At 36.3% G+C, this 19,343-nt stretch overlaps 1 protein-coding gene across 3 annotated transcripts in view; it reads right to left on the bottom strand.

Moving 5' to 3' along the window:
* The window catches only part of Arhgap29 (Rho GTPase activating protein 29), a 61,884-nt gene that overhangs the window by 23,294 nt on the left and 19,247 nt on the right, over window positions 1-19,343 (bottom strand). For all 3 annotated transcript variants that reach the window (XM_028760419.1, XM_028760418.1, XM_028760420.1), the window contains exons 3-12: window positions 12,338-12,472; window positions 4,748-4,844; window positions 4,363-4,435; window positions 3,030-3,078; window positions 2,588-2,725; window positions 1,762-1,826; window positions 1,242-1,352; window positions 1,066-1,146; window positions 756-944; window positions 295-432 (exon numbers count right to left, since the gene is read on the bottom strand). In XM_028760419.1, the coding sequence (XP_028616252.1) occupies window positions 295-432; window positions 756-944; window positions 1,066-1,146; window positions 1,242-1,352; window positions 1,762-1,826; window positions 2,588-2,725; window positions 3,030-3,078; window positions 4,363-4,435; window positions 4,748-4,844; window positions 12,338-12,472 (1,076 nt within the window). The remainder of the gene's footprint in view (window positions 1-294; window positions 433-755; window positions 945-1,065; window positions 1,147-1,241; window positions 1,353-1,761; window positions 1,827-2,587; window positions 2,726-3,029; window positions 3,079-4,362; window positions 4,436-4,747; window positions 4,845-12,337; window positions 12,473-19,343) is intronic.

Genomic DNA, 19,343 nt, shown 5'->3' on the forward strand with positions numbered 1-19,343 from the left:
AGAGAGAGAGAGAGAGAGAGAGAGAGAGAGAGAGAGAGAGAGAGAGAAACAGAGAGAAGGGAGGGAAGGAAGAAGAGGAAAGGAAGAAGAAAGGAAAAGTAAAAAAAGAGGGGAAGGAGGGAGAAAAGAAAGAAATCGAGAACGAGAAAAAAAGGTAGCTCAAATTACAGATCACTATTATAAACTGAGAGTCCGTCTATGTTCTCTGAGTCTCAGAATTTAAAAGTCTCAGCAACCAAAGTCATCAGACCAAGACTTTCTCCCGTGCCTTCAAATAATAAAGAAACAACTTACAGCTTTAAGTGTCAGGTCACACTGGAAAACAAGTGTTCGAAGCTGTGTTAAAATTTCTCTCTTTGTATTTTCTAGATCATTCCGTCTTTCTTCAACATTTGTTACACATACTTTGTAGTGTTCGTTTGCTTCTTCTACCTTCAAGAACACCACAGAAACAGTAATCACTAAATTTATACTTAAAAACTTACTATAATTAAAGCAGTATTTTTAAAAATGAGAAATCTTTATGAAAAGAAAAATCTGAAATATCTCAGTTTTCTTTTCTTTTTTTTTTTTGTTTTTCGAGACAGGGTTTCTCTGTGTAGCCCTGGCTGTCCTAGAACTCACTCTGTAGACCAGGCTAGCCTCGAACTCTCGAACTCAGAAATCTGCCTGCCTCTGCCTCCCAAGTGCTGGGATTAAAGGCGTGCACCACCACTGCTCGGATTAATTCAAGTTTCAAATAACAAAAATCTTACTTTTTGAAGAGCCTCTTCTTCCAACCTCCGCTTTTTTTCTAGCTGTTTGTTGAGATTTTTTGCCAATCCAACACTTGAACTCAGCTGTTCTTCTTCTGCACGGAACATGGATGATTTTGCCTTTTCGTACTCATCCTGCCGTTGCATGCATAGCAATTTTGCCTTTTTGAGAGCTGTCTCTGTTTCAAGCTACAAGAACATTAAACAGACTATGAGACAACATTTTAGGGAACCCAGAGAAAGACGGTGTACACATACTGTAGGTGATTTTAGACGTTCATAAACTAGCAAGTGGAGCTTCAATACTAACCAGTTTATTCTGCTGCTGCTTCCAAAGTTCTTTTATTTCTTTCCTTTGTTTCTCCATTTCATTCTTCCTCCCAAGTAGAGGCTTTTAAGGATATTAAAAAGAACTAAGTTTTATAAAGGCAAGTTGGTATTTAAAAAACAAACATATGTATTATATGCTATATGTATTAATTTTACCTGCACAAATTTGTTGGCTTGGAGAGCTGCAATTGTTTGTTGCAAAAGGTGACTGCTGTGTATGTCATTAAGGAGAGCATTGGTAAATAGAGACTGCAGTGGCATAAACTCCTAGAATTTACAGGTGAAAGGTAAGGTTTACAATAGCACAGTTCGGAGGCACTTGTCTAATATGCTGTGTATGGCTCAGTCCCTAAGATTGACATTAGCAAAACCTGTTGCTGGAGTTCTAGATATTTCCCTGTTCTTCAAAACACAACTTTAGATTTTTTTCTCTAGTAAAATGACTGTGTCTATATGACACAAATATTGAAATTATGAACTAGTTAGCAAAATTAGTATTAAAATAGGTATTTGTATAAATCTTAAATGCTCTAGTTTCATTCATAAAGAATAACAATTTAAATTATTTTTTTCCAATAAAAAGATCAACAATTATGTTCTTTTTTTCTGTGAACTGATAGGGAATTCAACTAAGTAGTCTCTTATTTCAGAGCCCAAGGGTTCACAGAATACTTACTTGTACTCCAATGCTAGATCTAGTTGCCTCTGCCAATTTTACAATATTTCTAGTGGACTCCAATTCTGAAAAGGTTAAAAAAGACAAAATTGGCATTTTTCTCTACATATACAGTCTAAAATTACTTGTGCTTCTTCAACTAAGAAGTGATCACACATATTAGCATGTATTATGGTATTATAAGGAAGTAACTTTTAATCCAACTGCTCATCAGAATCAACTGGGGAACTGTCCAGACATATGGGCATGACTCTGAGCTGTCAGAAGGAGACGTAAGCCCGTGTAGTCTGAGTACGTGCCTGGTGAATCCTACTTCCCTCCAAATACGCCTCATATTCAGAAACACATCTGATGGGCCCTGAGGAAATGGGCATACAATCCTGTCTTGCTTACTTTCCAAGTATCAGGGGCTTAGGTAAGACGGTTGACAGGAAAGCATCTTCTCAGCTGTGACCACTGTGCTCACACTAGCTACTCAGCTGTTTCTGCAGTGTTTCCTTCCTCCCTGCTTATGCAACCACTGCTGCTCTTCTCTCCATTCACCATGTTACCTGATCACACTTTTCTACCAGTCACAGTAGGGCTTCTTTAAAAGCAGAGGCAGTGCTGTCTGCTGTTGTGTGTCTACATCTAGCAGTCAACAGAAAATATTTAGTATGTGTATCTGGTGTAAGAAAGCCTAGCTCAAGAAAAAACTAATTCTGTTTATTAAAATGAAATAACCACTAATTACAAATCATGATATCTACACTCTGTAGAAAATGAATCACAAACAATTTAGCTCTAGCGTTTCAAAATTAATCAGATGCTCTAACAGAGAACTCACCTAAGTTGAGCTTTTTCTCAACCCAGGACACTATGTTCTTGGTATATTTTGACCATGTTTTAGCATATGACAAAGCCAGTTCTACAGAGTCAGTGTTCTTTAACAGCAAGTTGTCTAGTTCTATAGGAGAAAAATTTCCTGAAAGTAAAAAAATAAGTATATGTTAAGTATGAGCAAATAGTGATTCTTAAAAAAAAGAAAAGTACTTGGATCCTTAGGAATTAATTAATAAAAATTGGTTAAAAATTCAAAGGATGCTGGGCAGTGGTGGCACATGCCTTTAATCCCAGCACTTGGGAGGCAGAGGCAGGTGGATTTCTGAGTTCGAGGCCAGCCTGGTCTACAGAGTGAGTTCCAGGACAGCCAAGGATATACAGAGAAACCCTGTCTCAAAAAAAAAAAAAAAAAAAGCAAAATGTTCAATAAAATCTTAAACATTTACCTTTTTCTTGGGGTAAGTCCACTGAGTCCACAGAAATGTTTTCAAAAGACTTAACACATAGAAAAAAACAAATTCCAGATTAGAGCAGAAAACAACAAATCACTGCTTCCAAAATTCTGTTCTGATTTTATTCCTCTGACATAATTCCTCCCCAAGAATTTCAAGTATTTAAAACTCAGAGGGCTAAGAAGTCTGCTTAAATACCATAACACTGCAAGAATTATAGTTCCCAAGATTCAACAATAAATCAACTGTTTAATCTGATTAGGTAAAAATCAATGAATCCATACTAAACTTCAAATTTCACAAATCTGAAAAGGTTCAAAGTTAAAGAAGCAGTTACAAGCTTAAGAGACTGCAAGCTTGAGAGAATGCCCAACCATCTTTTACCATTTTATCACAGGTACATGTCTTTTCAGCACAGTACAAAATTTCCTGTGATAATGGAAATGCCATGCATATTATATAATATATGTGTATCATATAATATATATAATCAGAATAATATATATATATCTCAGATGCCAGCTACATGTAGCTACTTGAACATTTGGAATATGGCCAATCTACTACAAAATAAATTTAATTTTATTTATCAATTTAAATTAAAGGACTACATTAAGTAAAGGCTACATCTATTAGACAATGTTTAAAAATATCATAATTGTTAAATATATTTTGTTTGATTAGTTTTTTCGTTTTCTGTTTTGTTTCCTGGTTTCTTTGAAGACAGGCTCTGACTATGACGTTCTGGCTGGCTTGGAACTCACTATGTAGACCAAGCTAGTCACAGAGATCTGTCTGCCTTTACCTCCCAAGTGCTGGGACTAAAGCCTGTGGCTAAATACGTAAATCTGATCTACATGGTTGGGCAATAGAAGGTTTATAGATCACAATGCAAACGGGATCAAAAGCACCTTTCAGCTCTATTAGGTGTACTGGACTGGACTGTAGAAATACCTAACCTTGGTGTGCTGTTCTCTAAAGAAGGGGATAGAATGCTATTTTCTACGCTCATGTGTGGCCTCCACCAGCTCAACTATGGACATGCACCCAAACCCATACATCCACCTGCCCTCACCCCCAGCAAAAAACACCCTTCACTAAGGTTTTGGACCACATAGCATAGATTCATGAAGAGTCAGGGCGTTTTCCTAATACAGTATCACTTAGAAAAAGTATAATCAAATTATTGCTCCAGAAACTGACCATATATAAAATAACTAATCTGCTTTGTTTGGCTTCAAAAGATAAGGTAATCTATAATCAGAATAATACTAAAATCAATGTATCAGGAAACAGTTGTGACAGTAAGTTAAAAAAACTGACCTACCTTACTTTCTCGAGAAATAGGCAGTCGTAGTATGGCATCATTGCCTACATCTCCCATAAGGAAGTTTGTGAGGCTATCCAGAGAGGTGAAAAAAAGAAAAGAAATAAAAAGACAAATCATTCCACTTCTTGGTCTCTTACTGTCAGTCTATCATCTAGAATAAACTGTTTTAAGAAACACCTAGGATTCTCACTACACAAACCACAGGCTCTACACATACTTGTGAATACAGTCAATAAAGCAACACAGAAGGTAGCTCTTGCCAAGCTGTGATGGCATGTGATCCTGCCTAAGAGTTTATTTTTATCTATCCTACAGACCTATGGACTATTTATTCTCACTAAGACATTCAGGAGCACTCACGTCAATGACAGTCCTCACTTACATGTTTCCAAAGGTAAATGCCAAAGTTTCAATGGAGGAAAAGACTTCTCGAAATAGATCGTTTTTGTTTTCTTCATTAACTTCTGTAAAGTTCACAGCTATAAGCAAAGATCAGTTGCAGTAAGTGGAGGAAAACATGTATAGCACTAGATTTATACAAAATCATTTATGACTTCAATCACTATTGCTTCAACGTGTGAAGGGGTTCAGAAACTTAAAATCTAACATACAAACTGAACAGAACATATAAGTTCTTTATTAAGGAAATGATGCGAAAGCATCAATTTGCAAAGAAGTAGCTGGGATTGCAAGCCCATTAGATATGCGCTACATAATCAAACACATCTAAAGGGTGACTCAGTGAGAAATCAGTCTGGAGTCGTGGAGGCCAAGCTGTACCCGACCTCTTTATGGAGTGTTCTCGGTTATTTTTTTCTCACTTACTGTTCTCTGGCATTTTAAAAAAAGAACTAAAGATACTGGTCCATTGAAGCTGGTATGAAGTACAAGCTTAATATAAACTATCAGCAACTGGAGTCACAGAGACATTTGTATATTATAAAACATATGCCATAGCATCAAGTTAAAAACCCAGTACTTTAGAAAAGCTAAAATCCTAGTTACACATAGTTTTATTTCCTATCAACAGGCTCTTGGGATCTGAAGTACATGTTAAATGACAAAATTTTTTGTTTATAGTAGGGATATTCTGACATTTGCATTTTGTTATTGAATATTATGAAACAATCTGAAAAGGTTATTTTAGTTTCTGTGTACTATTGATAAAACTCAAGACATAATTTACCAAGGCAAAATCTGAAGTTGAAATTGGTCTTTTTTTCTTTAAGCAAGCCATGTTAACTCTGTAAGAAGCAGCTGGACCCTTCCAGCATCAATGTGTTTACAAAGGACGACTGAGAAGCTAGAATGCCACCCTCCTTTTACATCTTGGCTGGAGCTCGAAAAATAGCTCCATCACCAAAGACTCCATAGGTCTGTACTTTTTTAGAAGTTGAGTCAAATATGCAAATATGCTTAGAAAGCAAAAACTCCAGAAATTACAGCCAAAACTGTATATGAATATGCCTCTGTAGACTATGGGGTAGTAATATTTAGGCCCCTACCTTTCACCAAAATTTTCTCAATGTCCCTTGTAACAAAACAAAAACTTAAGAACCAGTGCAAACAATTTTAAGAATATTTCTAGACATTTGTCCTGGTCAAGTTGAAGAAACAAACTCTACTTCTGCTTGAAATAACTAAAAACAAACAAACAAAAAACTATACAAAACTGAAGAACAGATGACTTTTTTTTAAAGACATTAGATTATTAGGCAGTAATCTTTTTTGTTGTTTTTTCGAGACAGGGTTTCTCTATGTAGCTGTGGCTATCCTATAACTTACTTCAAAGACCAGGCTGGTCTCTAACTCATGGGGATCCACCCACCTCTACCTCCTGGGTGTGCACTACTATGCTTAGCTAAAATGCAGTAAATTTTGCAAACAAGAAACTAACCATAAGCTTACAACTGCCCTAGTTTACTGCCTAATATTACACAAAGTAGATTTCCAAACCAGGGACATGTCCAGAGGTATTTTTAAAATGTCATAATACCGAAGGACTGGTTAAGTAGGAGGACATAAAAATTTTATACATTTCTGTACATACATTTATAAATGTATAGAGCTGGAAAGTTCACAAAGCAAAAACTGACATAAGCACAATGAAAAATAGATATATTATCAGTGACAGATATTTTACTACTACTCTCAATAAGTGACAGAAAACATAATAGTGAAAAAAAAAACAGGATAGAAAACAGGATAGTGAATTCCGAATGATACTTCATCAACTACAACCTGACAAGACAGACATTTTGTACTCTATCCAGAAGCAAAATGCGTAAGACACAAGTTCTTTGCAAGTGGATATTTAGAAACACAACCATATTATGGGAGATAAACTACCTCTCAATAAGCATAGCTATTCAAATTATTCAAAATACAGTCTCTAATTACATGGAATTAGATTAGAATTAGATTAGAATTAACAGAAAAAATTGTAAAAAGTTCTTGAATACTTGGAAATTAAATAGCATAGTGCTATATAACTAACCTATGGGTCAGATACAAAGAGTGAAATTAGTACTTTAAACAGAATGGAAAGAAACATACAAAACATCAGAATCTGTAAAGGAGAGGAAGACACAGGCAGAGGGAGGAATCCTAACACAGGAAGCATTATCCTGACTGGCGATTGTGTCACAAGAATGTGCATGTAGCAACATTTATAAAAAGTAGCATTAAAATAAGAGGAGCTTGCTGTCTATCAATTAGACCTCAATAAAACCACTTTTAATTGTTCATTGGAAAGTACTTTATGATACTATCCCAATTTTTATAATCATTTTTTCCTTTCCTATAGGTATATCTTTTTATGTCATCAAACACAATTAGGAGACACAAATACTTATTATAATGACTGTAAGTAATAAACAGGTAATTCTTTTGAGCCATCTTTCTCGTCTTTACTCCTTCTGGACCAGGGTTTTAGTCCCCTAATGAGATTCCCGTAAACGCCTTTCCTGCCCCATCAAGGCAGCTCTTACTCCTGATGCGGTTCCCGCCTTTTTGTTTCAATACATTCTGTGTCTTCAAATCCCTGAACCAACACTGTTCCTCCTTCCTTCTTTCACTAGATCTCATCCAATTAACATTGTTTCCTAAGGAAATGTTCAAATATCCTTGCTATGTGAAAGAAACATTTTGTTTTACCATGTTTCTTCTTAAGCTACTATCCAATCTAATTTCCATTTTTCTCTACCAAGTCACTATAATAGGCAATGACTGTTTTAACTTTCAGTATGATTTCTCTCAAATTCACCAAGATTAGGCTTTTTTACCCAGGTCAATGTTAACTTTTTCTATAAAGAGTCAGGTAGTTAAATATCTGTAATTCCCAGGAAATGTTTGGGTTAACATTCTGCTGAAGGAAGCTACAGACCATCCAGAAAAGAGTAAAAATGTTTGTATGCCTATAAAACTCCATTTGGTCCTCCAGCTCTCAGTGCTGCTAACTCCTAAGAAAGAAGACAGGTTCTACAAACAGCCTGCGTAGGCTGAGTCTTAGCTTTGTCCCTGACTAAACGCAACAGTTGTGGGAACTAAATGATGCTGGAACACTATCAATCAAACAGCAGTCTCAGCACCAGCTTTCCATCAGTGAAAACTGAACTCTTTTAAAAGTTATTTGTTATAATGCATGGAAGAAGTAAGGCTTTGGAGTTCCAGACGTGGGTTCAAGTCTGAGCTTGACTACTTCTAGTGTTGACACAATCTAAATTTACTTTCTTTACATGCAAAGTAGCATATCAAGGATGGAATTAAGTGTCTAGGATACAGTGGATAGATACAGTAGCTGGAATTCAGTAGATCTCATCTTAGGCTGCTCCCTCTATACCTTACTAACCCCACAGAACTTCATCACTTCCATACTGCCAAGGAAGTACTTGTCTAGGTGCTGTCCACTGCAGACCAACATTTACAAGAGCTTCTTTCATACGTTTCTTCTACTTTCCACTTGCTGTTTCCCATACATTGCTTAGCTCAGACTTTGCTTCTAAAATGTTTTCTTTCTTTTCATTCCTCTACTGGCCTTCTCTAACCCAATGGCTCTCAACCTTCTTAATGCTGAGCCCCTTTAATAAAGTTTCTCATGTGGTGACCCCCCAACCACAAAATTATTTTCGTTGCTACTTCATAACTGTAATTTTGCTACTGTTATGAATCATAATGTAAATACCTGATATGAAGGATATCTTATATGCATCTCCCAAATGGGCTGTGACCCCTTTAACAGGACACATTTTGTTTCTCTAAATTTTAGACTTCAACTTAAAAATGATTCCATAAAAACTTTAGGAAAAAAGATCTAGAGAATGGTGAAACTTCAGAGTATGGAAGGCCATTCTAGTAACTCAGACTCAAAACACACATAAAAAGACTGAGACTTTAAAGTGTAAAAATAAAAATAAACAAAAAAGTAAAATTATAAACTATATTCAAGAGTTTATGTTAGAAAGTTTCTATAAATTAATTATATTTTAAAAATATCAAAAACCAAGAGAAAATCAGGTTACGAGCCAACTCAAATAAAAGGATGTGCAAATGACCCTGAAACATACTCAGTTGCACTCAAAATGGAGAAAATGCAGATCAAACTACCCCAAGACAAAGGATTTTACTATGAACCTGAGTAGCAAATCTTGATAGCTAGCACTGCTGACCAAAGCGAGTAAAGCAGCTACTTTCATACTTCATACTATCAGAAGGCAGGGCTTAAGAGAGGGTATCTGACAATATCCAAAACACAAGTTCTCTCAACACCCAAGTTATTACTAGGAATTTGCCTGACTATGCATAGAAGCACCACCAGGAAACAGTTTAAACATCTACTGGGAATGAACTGATTAAATTATGGCACATTATGTATTACCAAACAGCTTTGAAAAATATCAAACAAAAGCCAAAGAACTGAGAAACGTTTATGTGCAGACAAATGAGCGAGAAGTAGAATCGTTTATATAACAAGTAGGTTAAAAAGGAGAATTGTACATGTGTTTGCTTGTATGTGTATGTGTGATGTATTTTTAGAAAGATTCAAAAGAAATCAGTGACAATCATTGTTTATCTCGGGACTGGAATTAATGGCTACATGTTGAAAAATCAGGTTTGCAGAACAGAAAGGAAAATGAGGCTTTAACATCTTTCTTTGTGTGATTAAGGCTTGTTTTTCTTTTTCTATTTGCCAATTTAGGAATACAAGGAAATATATAGGTATTTTAAAAACCACATTTTTCATTTATATTACAAATAAAACTGACCTAGACAGTTGAAAATACTAAGTACATCATAAATTACTGATGTCTGAAGATGTCTTTATCTGCTTCAAAAATAGGCTGTATCTCTCTTACCATATTGCAAATATTTTGTCAACTGAACTTCCTGTTTGGAAATAGAAAAAGACACAGGAACTACAAATCACTGTCAGATGAATGGGAGAAAGCTAAGAATTTTTCTTTTAAAGATATTACAAGGTAAATTTCATGTTTACAGTTTTTTAAAAAAAGCAACAAAGATACTGTTTTATGTATAAAAACCAGATGTATTATGGCAACACAACCAACCAGATTTTACAGCCCTGAAGTTATTCTGTATTACGTTTTTTTAAATTTTATTTTAATTTTGTTTTGAGAAGTTTGGGAATTTTGCAAACTGCATTTGGCAGTTAATATATCCAAAACAAGATAGCTGCTCAGGTCACTGCTGTTTTAAAAATGTAATTAAGGGGCTAGGACTGTAAGAACGATCTAAATGACAACTGCTTTTCTTGAAGTTTCTTCCCAAAATGAAGAAAACCAGAACTCCCTACCCAAATATGGAAGTATCAACACATTCAGACTGTTTGGCTCCTATATTCAGAGATAATTTCTACCTGTATCTTGCCTTCTTAGATTTTGAAAATTAAATTGCTATTAAATAAACTGATTTAGCCTCAACTGTGAAGGTCACTCTATTTTAGGAGGGTCTCAAGAACAAAAGTAAAAAACAACAAAAAACAAACAAAACCAAACCCTTGTAACATTTTCTGGTTTCCAGGGAATCCTACAGAAACAGTTTTCCACCAACAAATCAAGCCTATCTTCCTCTTTTCATTTTCATTCAACACCAAAGTAACATAGTGACAATAATTTTGAGTATAAGACAGCATAGTGTGAAATACTATTTAAAAGATTCCTTTACCTCAAGGTTAAAAGGATCTTGGAGGCAGCTGGAGCCCACGCTCTTGAGGTCTGTCTCTGGAATGTGGGCACCAGCCACATGCTGGTGCGCTCCTTCCCCAGGACATCCTGACTGCACACAATAGTCACTGACAACAATTGAACTAAGTCCCTATTTCCAAGCATGGAAATTTTACTATCTATAGACACAAATTTTCCTATCTAAGTAAAGTTAAATGGTGCTTGTAAACAATTCTCTTAAAAACAAATCTGGTTACTAAGCACATTTTTAAGAGTCACAGAACAAGCTACCCCTGGTTCCCACTTAAAACTGTCTACAGCACCTTTTCCCTCTCAGTGCTTCAAATAGAAAAAAAGGAAACCACACAAACAGGAAAGGTTTTTGTTTTTTTTTTAACAGGAAAAGTCTTAAGTCAGAAAAGAGATGTGTGTGTGGCAGGGGGAGGATATAGGCTACATTTTTATTGCAAGGCTTTTATTTCCTTTCTGCCTTATCCCAACACTGCCTTCTCCTTGTCCTTTCTGATATGAGCATCTCACCACTCTCCTCAGGCTCTTCACATCCAGAGTGCTCACACAGGGACCCACCTACACTGCAGCTTCAGCCTTGAGAGCTCCGTAAATGACCACACCTGAACCGCAAACTTCTGGACAATAACCTTTCCATCTGGTAAGTCTGCCTTTATCATTGGCAGGAGATTTGCCTCTGACTTTCCACACATCACTGCCACCACTTTTTATGGTGCCATTACCAGAAGCCATGTTGTCTTGTCAGTGACTTTTTACTCTGATAAATACTTTTCCCCCATTTCTTTCTTAAAACCCTGCACCTCTGAAACTCCATGACTTCTCCCCATTTGGCAGACACTCCTCCAGTTTGTCTGTCTTCCTTGACCCCAATCTCTTGTCAGTCCTCTCTTTATGACTGGGGTCCTCCCTCCTTGACCACAGGATACATTTTCAAGCTTCCCTGTGACTCCGACCCTTAGCGATTCCCAGGCCCTACCTTCTACTCAAGCTCACGCCTTCTGTTTCTATCTAGTGCATTATTTCTCACAGTTCATAAACTAATAACCGCTTCAGTCTTTCTTATATGTTGTACCCCAGAAGAATTTGTAACAATTTCAAGTGGCTGTCACTACAGAGGCCAATGTCCTAAGTTCCAAGACTGTTTAGTGCACGTATAATATATACATACTATATCTCCACATGTACCTGATAAAATTAAAATTGCAATTTCATTTTCACATACTAAACTGAGTCTTGTTTTTCTCCATTTAAAGTCACTACAAATGACCATTTTCCAACACCACTGTCTTCACATAGCAAAGAATCTTTAGGCAGTAATAAACGACCTTAAAGGGGGATGAACTCATGCACAAAACTAAAATTGTAAACACTGGCTGTTTAATTTTTACCACATCTAACAGCTTTAAAAAAAAATTCATTTATCTTATATATATGAGTACACTGTAGCTGTCTTCAGACACAGCAGAAGATGGCGTTAGATCCTATCACAATCAGTTGTGAGCCACCATGTGGCTTCTGGGAATTGAACTAAGGACTTTTGGAAGAGCAGCCAGTGCTCTAAACCACTGAGCTATCCCTCTAGCAGTTTTTATTTTTAAGAGAAGAACTCTTTAGGTATTTATCAAAATAGACAAAATTCTTTTTCAGCTAAATCCTACAAATGCCTTGAGTAGATGGCTACAGTCAGTATGGCCTGACACGTGAAGGTATCACTGGATCCTTTTGCCCTCAGTGGCCCACCCTTAATAAACCTTCCTTACCTTTCACTTTTGCAGTAAGCATTTCTGCAGCATTCTGAAGATCTACAGAATTGAGGTTCTGATGCTTATTCATTATAGATTTTAAAACACGGAGAAGTTCATCCAGACGGATGTGAATGACTTCTTTAAAACAGTCTTTAAAAGAAAAACAAGAAAAATTAAAAATTAATTTCCAGTGCAAAATTTTAGAAATCTAAGCTACAAAAGACATGAAGATACTTCAAGTAGAAAGCACTGGTTCATGATTTCTGCCTAGCATATATTCAGTTCTATTTTAAATCACTACAATTATGAACCATTTTTTCAGCACTTTCAGAAAACCGTTTGTCACTTAATTCATTACTGACTTCAGGAGCCCACATGGTAGTGGCATGCCTGTAATCCAAGTACTTGGGAGGTGGAGGCAGACGTTCAGTGAAGTCCAAGCTCATCCTCAGCTAGGCATTGAGTCTGAGAGCAGCACCAGGATGTGTAACTCTGTTCTAAAGGACTAAACCAGGCAGCGGTGGTGATGGACACCTTTAATCCCAGCACTTGGGAGGCAGAGGCAGGCAGATCTCTGGAGTTCAAGGCCAGCCTGGTCTCTGATGTGAGTTCTAGAACATCCAAGGCTACCAAGACTACATAAGAGAAAAACCCTGTCTTGAAAATCCAAAAAATAACAAACAAAAAACCCAAAACAAACAAAATAAAACAAAAATTGAAACCCACAACCAGACTAGTGGGATGTATCAATGGGTAAAGGTGTTTGCTCTGAGAGCCTGCCAACTTAACTCAATCTCTGGAACCTACATAAAGGTAGGAGAGAATCGACTCCCCAAAGTTGTCCTCAGACCTCCAGATAGATTACATGAAACAGATGCACAATCACAATCATCACCGCCACTGCCACCGCCACCACCTTAGGATTTCAAGGCTATTGCAGTGTGGCCAATTTAACACTACTTTTTCATTTTTCCCAGTCTAAACACGCTCTTCAGACTTTTCAAGGCAACTAAATTCCGGTCTCATGTCTCCTAATATATATGGTAACAAACTCAAAATCCCGAAAAAAGTTAAGTTTCCACATTAGAACTGATTCTCTGCATTAATTATTAGTTATTAGAAACAAGTAATCCACATGTACATATGTAAGAAACATCACTGGATGCACACATTTTTAAAATTGGGATAAATTTACTTATAAGATACACAGATCATTTAGTGAATTTTTGGCCTTTTACAATAGTTCAATTAGTTGTTCATGATGAAAAATTGGCTGAACAGTAAAGAAGCCTAGACTTCTACCTACTTCTGCAAAAGTTAGAGCAGTTCTGATATTCTTAGCAGTGTTCTTTCTGGGCCCAGGCAACTTCTGGTTACAGTGTGCAGATCACACCACCTACAACCTCTGTAACTTTGTGATCATGTCACTTATCATTTGAATCAAAATGTTTTTTTACTGTAAAAAGGGAGAGTGGCACAGGCTTTTAATCCCAGCACTCAGGAGGCAGAAGGGGGCAGGTCTCAGTTTCAGGCCAGCCTGGTCTACAGAGTTCCAGAAAAGCCAGGCTACAGTACACAGAGAAACAATGCCCTGCCCTGCCTCCTACAAAACAAAACATTTAGAGAAAAATACTGTCTCGAAATACTTAAAACTGTCCAATTTCATGTTCCACAATTTTATTAGAGTTGGTTTTTACAGATGAAAATACTGAAACATACCAAATTTATCAGGTTTATTATACTGTGGAGCCAAAATCTAAACCCAGAGTATATAATTCCAGAATTCATACTCTTACTATTTATTGTCTCTATTGACATAGCTTTAAAGATAACAAAAATTGTAGATAGTCATTTCATAATTACATTAATATTTTTTACAGTGAAAGATAATAACCATAAAGAAAAACTATCTTCAGGATAAAGAAACAAAAATAGTCTCCCATCTCATTAACCATTCCCTTATACTAACAGCCCTCCCTATCAAGAAAGAAAAGAAGGCTCTCTGTAAAAGGAGTTCCAGGACAGCGCCACTAGGAGAGAAAAGAGACTTAGAACAGCAGCTCTTAAGCTGTGGGTCACGACCCCTTTGGAAGCCTAATGATCCCTTCACAGGGCTCACTTAAGACCATCAGAAAACACAGATGTTTACATTACAAATCATAACAGTAGCAACACTACAGTTATGAAGTAGTAATGAAATAATTTTGTGGTTGGGGGTCACCACAGCATGAGGAGCTGTACTAAAGGGTGGCAGCATTAGGAAGGTCGATAACTACTGCTTTAGGAGGAAAGGCCTGGTGAACAATTACAGGACACTGAGGGAAAGCCATGGGAGACAAGTGTGAGACCCTAGACCTTTTTTCTCTGCTCTGGAGCTTGTGATGTGATGCTGTGAACAATTTCTCTTTATCATACACTCCCATTATCCTGTGCTGTCTCACACAACAGAGCCTTGGGGGCTAAAATCATCCACTGTGAGTCAAAACTCAATGGTCTCTTTAAGAGTTAACTGCAGTATATTCCCTCCTAGAGGGTTTTTTTTTTTGTTTTGCTTTCTTTTGCTTAAACACTGTAGAACATGCAGTAATTATCAACATAAATGGTTTACCATTTTGAACTTCCTTTATTCTTACACAAGAAGCCCTTTAAACAGATATTAAAGTTGTTCTCAATGAATACACTGAAAGGTTGTAACTGAGTTACTTAAAATACATTTCATAAAACCTCAAATTGTACTCTACTTCCAGTACCATATGATTTAATATACACTTCTGAAAGAGTCTATAAATCAAGAAAAATCTAAAGGGAAGACTGACCACAAAGATTCATAATAGGACATTAGCATAGCCTGATAATTATCTTCACCAGAAACTTCACAAATTAGCAAGCCTTCAACTATCTGTACAGGAATTGTTCAAAGAAAACAAGTCTTACACCAAACGTTCTTTCTCTTACAGTAAAGCTACCTCCAATTAGTTTTATGAAGAAAAGCTATCCTATCCTACCATGCAACTGGCAACTTTTCAAAACTTACAGGAGTTGAAATGCTTCCTTTAAAGCTACAACAGGTTATCACCCCTTCAAAAAACTAAACTAAGCAGAAACAAACAAACAAAAGAACAGTGGCACAATTAGTCAAAGCAAGAGGCTGAGAGTCTATGTGTGGTAAAAACCTACAAACTCAGGTTAGGAAAACCAACCCAGGTTGCCACTTCTTTGAAATGAAATGCTGGGCTTTTGGAACTTGAGTTCATTATCAGTAAAAAAGAATTGATAAGAGTATCTCCTTTTCCTTCCTCATAAGGTTGCTGTGAATATCAACTAATAAACATGAAACTGCCTTTGTCTTAATGCTTACAAATAAGATCCTTACAAGTAAATCTCTAAGTCATTCACATGAAATGTCTTTTGAAGAGAGATACTCTTCACAGAGATTTAGCGACAGATCTACTTCTCCTGGTCCCACAATATTTTGGTTAATAAAAAAATAGTAAAGTTTGAATTTAATTCTATTGTAAAATCAGTATTAGTAAATAACTTGGAAATCAAGTAAGAGTACATTGCGTTAAAATATTTCTGTATCTGTCAACTTACATTTAGCATCATTTAGTACAATAACTAAATACAAAGCAATTTTATACACAGCCACCCTATAAACATAACACCTGCCTTTGATTAATACTACAGAGGTATTACAGATGGAGATATCAGCAAGTTTAACTCGTTTTCTACAACAGTAAAATAGTATCCCAATGTTTGGGTGTTTCCCCGTCAATGTGGCACACCACACTTTACTGCATTGTTTCACCCATTACCCATTAGTGCCCTTCATTTTCTGCTACATTCAACTTATCAAGTGAAAACAGATTAGCCAGCTCTACTTTTTGTTTCTCAGCCATTAACACAATACCACAGTGTTTATACTGCAAACATTTCATGGAAATGCTTGAGTGACTACAAGAAAAAAAATCATGGTGTTTTCCTTGATTAAAAAAGAAAAACTGACCAATTTAAAAAATGGTTTTGTTAATTCACTTGACCAAAACAACAAAGGAAAAAGCATCAGAACTTACAAGCAGCCAACCTCTACTTTTTCTGTGATGACTTCTGAGTTTACAGGACAACTGTGAACCTTGAGGTACAGCAGCGTTTTTTAAAAAACTTATTAGCTACCTGGGAACTCTAACACTAGGAACAGCTGACTTAAAGCACTTATGGAGAGTTTTATATGTAAGAACTCACTTAAATAGACAAAATTCCAGTGATGGATGTGCTAGTATCTCCTTGGCTCAGGAATACAGAGAACCAGCAAGAAGCGTGATGATGGCTGCTGTGGGTGTGCTAGCCTGACAGTCTGCAGCTGTTTTATTGGGATAGGCTCTTGCCACATAATAACCTTGAATTTGCCATCCTCCTGTCTCAGCTCTCCAAGTCCTGAGATTATAGACATGTGTCTAGGTTCTGAATCTCTATGATAAAGTGCCATGTGGTTAAAGAAGTTATAGATTAATGGGCGCCTACAATAGGTGATTTACATAATAAACTTGTATCTTTCATCTTTGTCTATTTAAAAAACAAAAAACAAAAAAGGTAAGGGTAGGGGAGAGGAGAGAAAGTGAAAGGGAGTCATCTCTAGTACTAAAGCCCTGGAAAGGAGACACTAGTTCAAGGCCAGTGAGAGCTTCGTAGTAAGACTCTCAAACAAAAGAGCACAACACAACAAAACAACTAGAAGAACAAAGTAAATGGTAAGCTCTGATTAAAATCCATTTAAAATTGTGTTACATAAATAAAAGGAATGTTACAAGAATAATCAAACCTGTTTTTCCTTCAAATATATTTTACAATGTCACTTTATATTTTCAAACATGAAGTAGTAGAAAAACGAGGAATTTTGTGCTGTGTTCTTTCTATGTAACTAAAAGGTTTTACATTTCTAAATTTTTAGATTCCAGAGGTATGTTACAAAGGCATACTTTAAAATTCCTTCATGAAACATTGGCGATGGCTTGGCAGTTAAGAGCATTTGCTACTTTTTACAGTGGTTCCCAGCATCCTCCCATCAAGTAGCTCCAAAATCGTATGCCAGATCTACGAGCATCCTATATATATCCTTTTCTGGTCTCTGTGAACACTTGATACATGCAGTATACACACTGGCAGAACAACTTACACAAACAAAGTAAGTCTTTTATTTCAAAAAATACTGCATAAACTAGAACAGTTGTGAATCTGTTATTTGGAAAGCAGAATAGATTATTCCTGGTAGGGGGCAACCATAAACCTGAATTAGGCTTTACATTACATATATTCTAATCCACAATTAAACATATAAATTAAAGTGAGTATCTTTAGCCCCTTAATGTAAGATGCATAATTTATCCCTATAATTATTAGTAATGTACCTTAATGATACTAGATAGAAATCTCAAACTTAAAATTTCACACCTGCTACTTGTGTAAGACTACAGGGGAACCTCACCTTGGCTATGAGTACTGGAAGAAGAGCCACCAAACTATCACTTAACTGAGGCAGAGTAAGGATTCAGGCCTCAGATCTCTTTCTTTAAGCAGTTCATTTATTTGTAAATCGAGAGTCATCTAGAACACCTGTACGTGTGTGTGTGTGTGTGTGTGTGTGTGTGTACACGAAGGGGAAGGGGGAGGAAAGGGAACACGTGAATGAGACTATGTATTTCCTATCTGTTAGGAATACAGAGGTCTTTGATAATCACTAGTTCTTCAACTACTAAAATTAGTTTCATAGTTCTACTGAGGAAACTTCAAATGCAGAATTTATCATAAAATCAGTCTTGGGGAAAGAGAGGATACTCTGTAAAAATGCATCACAAAACTTGTAGATAAATCCATGAGCTATGTTCAGCTTCAGCTTCACTGCATTGCTTCTTCTTACTCCACAGACATTCACACACATATGCTCCTTCTTGTGGGTGCACACATGCACATGCATGCTGTGTGTGCAAGCCTCAAGTGGAACTTGGGTATCTTCTTTGAGCTCTTTCCACTTTGAGGGTATCTTACTGAATATAGCTTACCAGTTGCAGTTTGTCCAGCCTGGCAGCTTGCCTCTACTATCCTGTCTTTGCTGAAGGAATAATTGGTGGCACTGAGTCTGCCTGGCTTCTACATGGGTCCTGAGCATCTAACTCTAATTTTCATACTTGTAAGGCAAGTACTTTATCCACCATGTTTGTTTGTTTGTTTGTTTGTTTGTTTGTTTGTTTTGGGGGCATTATTATTATTATTATTATTATTATTTTTGAGACAGGGTTTCTCTGTGTAACGCTGGCTTCCTGGAACTCACTCTGTAGACCAGGCTGGCCTTGAACTCAGAGATCTGCTTACCTCTCCCTCCCGAGTGCTGGACCTAGGAGTATGCCACTACCTCTGGGTTACATGACCTTTAATTTCAAAGAGTAGTCTCCTTCTGTATGTTATAACCACCTTTCTCTTTTCACACTGAGGACCAGTGAGAAACTTCTTAGCCTCTGGTTTGTCTACGTCTACTTACATACTGAAACTCATAAATTTACGATAAAAGATGATACAACTTGTTTTAAAATATCATTTTAAATCTGTAAAATAAAGGATAACTATATAAGATGCAGATTTGAAAGAATATAAATTCCTCCCCCAAAAATACCAAAAGAAATTCTAATATAATTTATATTAATTAAAACTTAAATTGAAACATTAAATTATGCCCTACTATAAGCTGAAGTAAATAATTTATTACCTAAAATATTATTTCAAATAGCCTTTAAAAATCAACCAGCAATGGCTTATACATCAAAAAAGAACAAAAATAACAACTTAAAAGTAACCTAGTTAAAACCAAGGCTTTATAATGAAGCCATACTTCTTTGAATAAATGACAGGTTTGTTGTTTTGAGATGCTATGAGTATAATAAAGCATTTAAGGTCTCTTTCTAGCTTACTGTCATTCAATCATCCATAGCTAGACTTCAAGATGGTACTATTAAAATATAAACAGAATTGT

Source organism: Grammomys surdaster, unplaced genomic scaffold (genome assembly GCF_004785775.1).
Source record: "Grammomys surdaster isolate TR1022 unplaced genomic scaffold, NIH_TR_1.0 126531, whole genome shotgun sequence".
NCBI lineage: Eukaryota > Metazoa > Chordata > Mammalia > Rodentia > Muridae > Grammomys > Grammomys surdaster.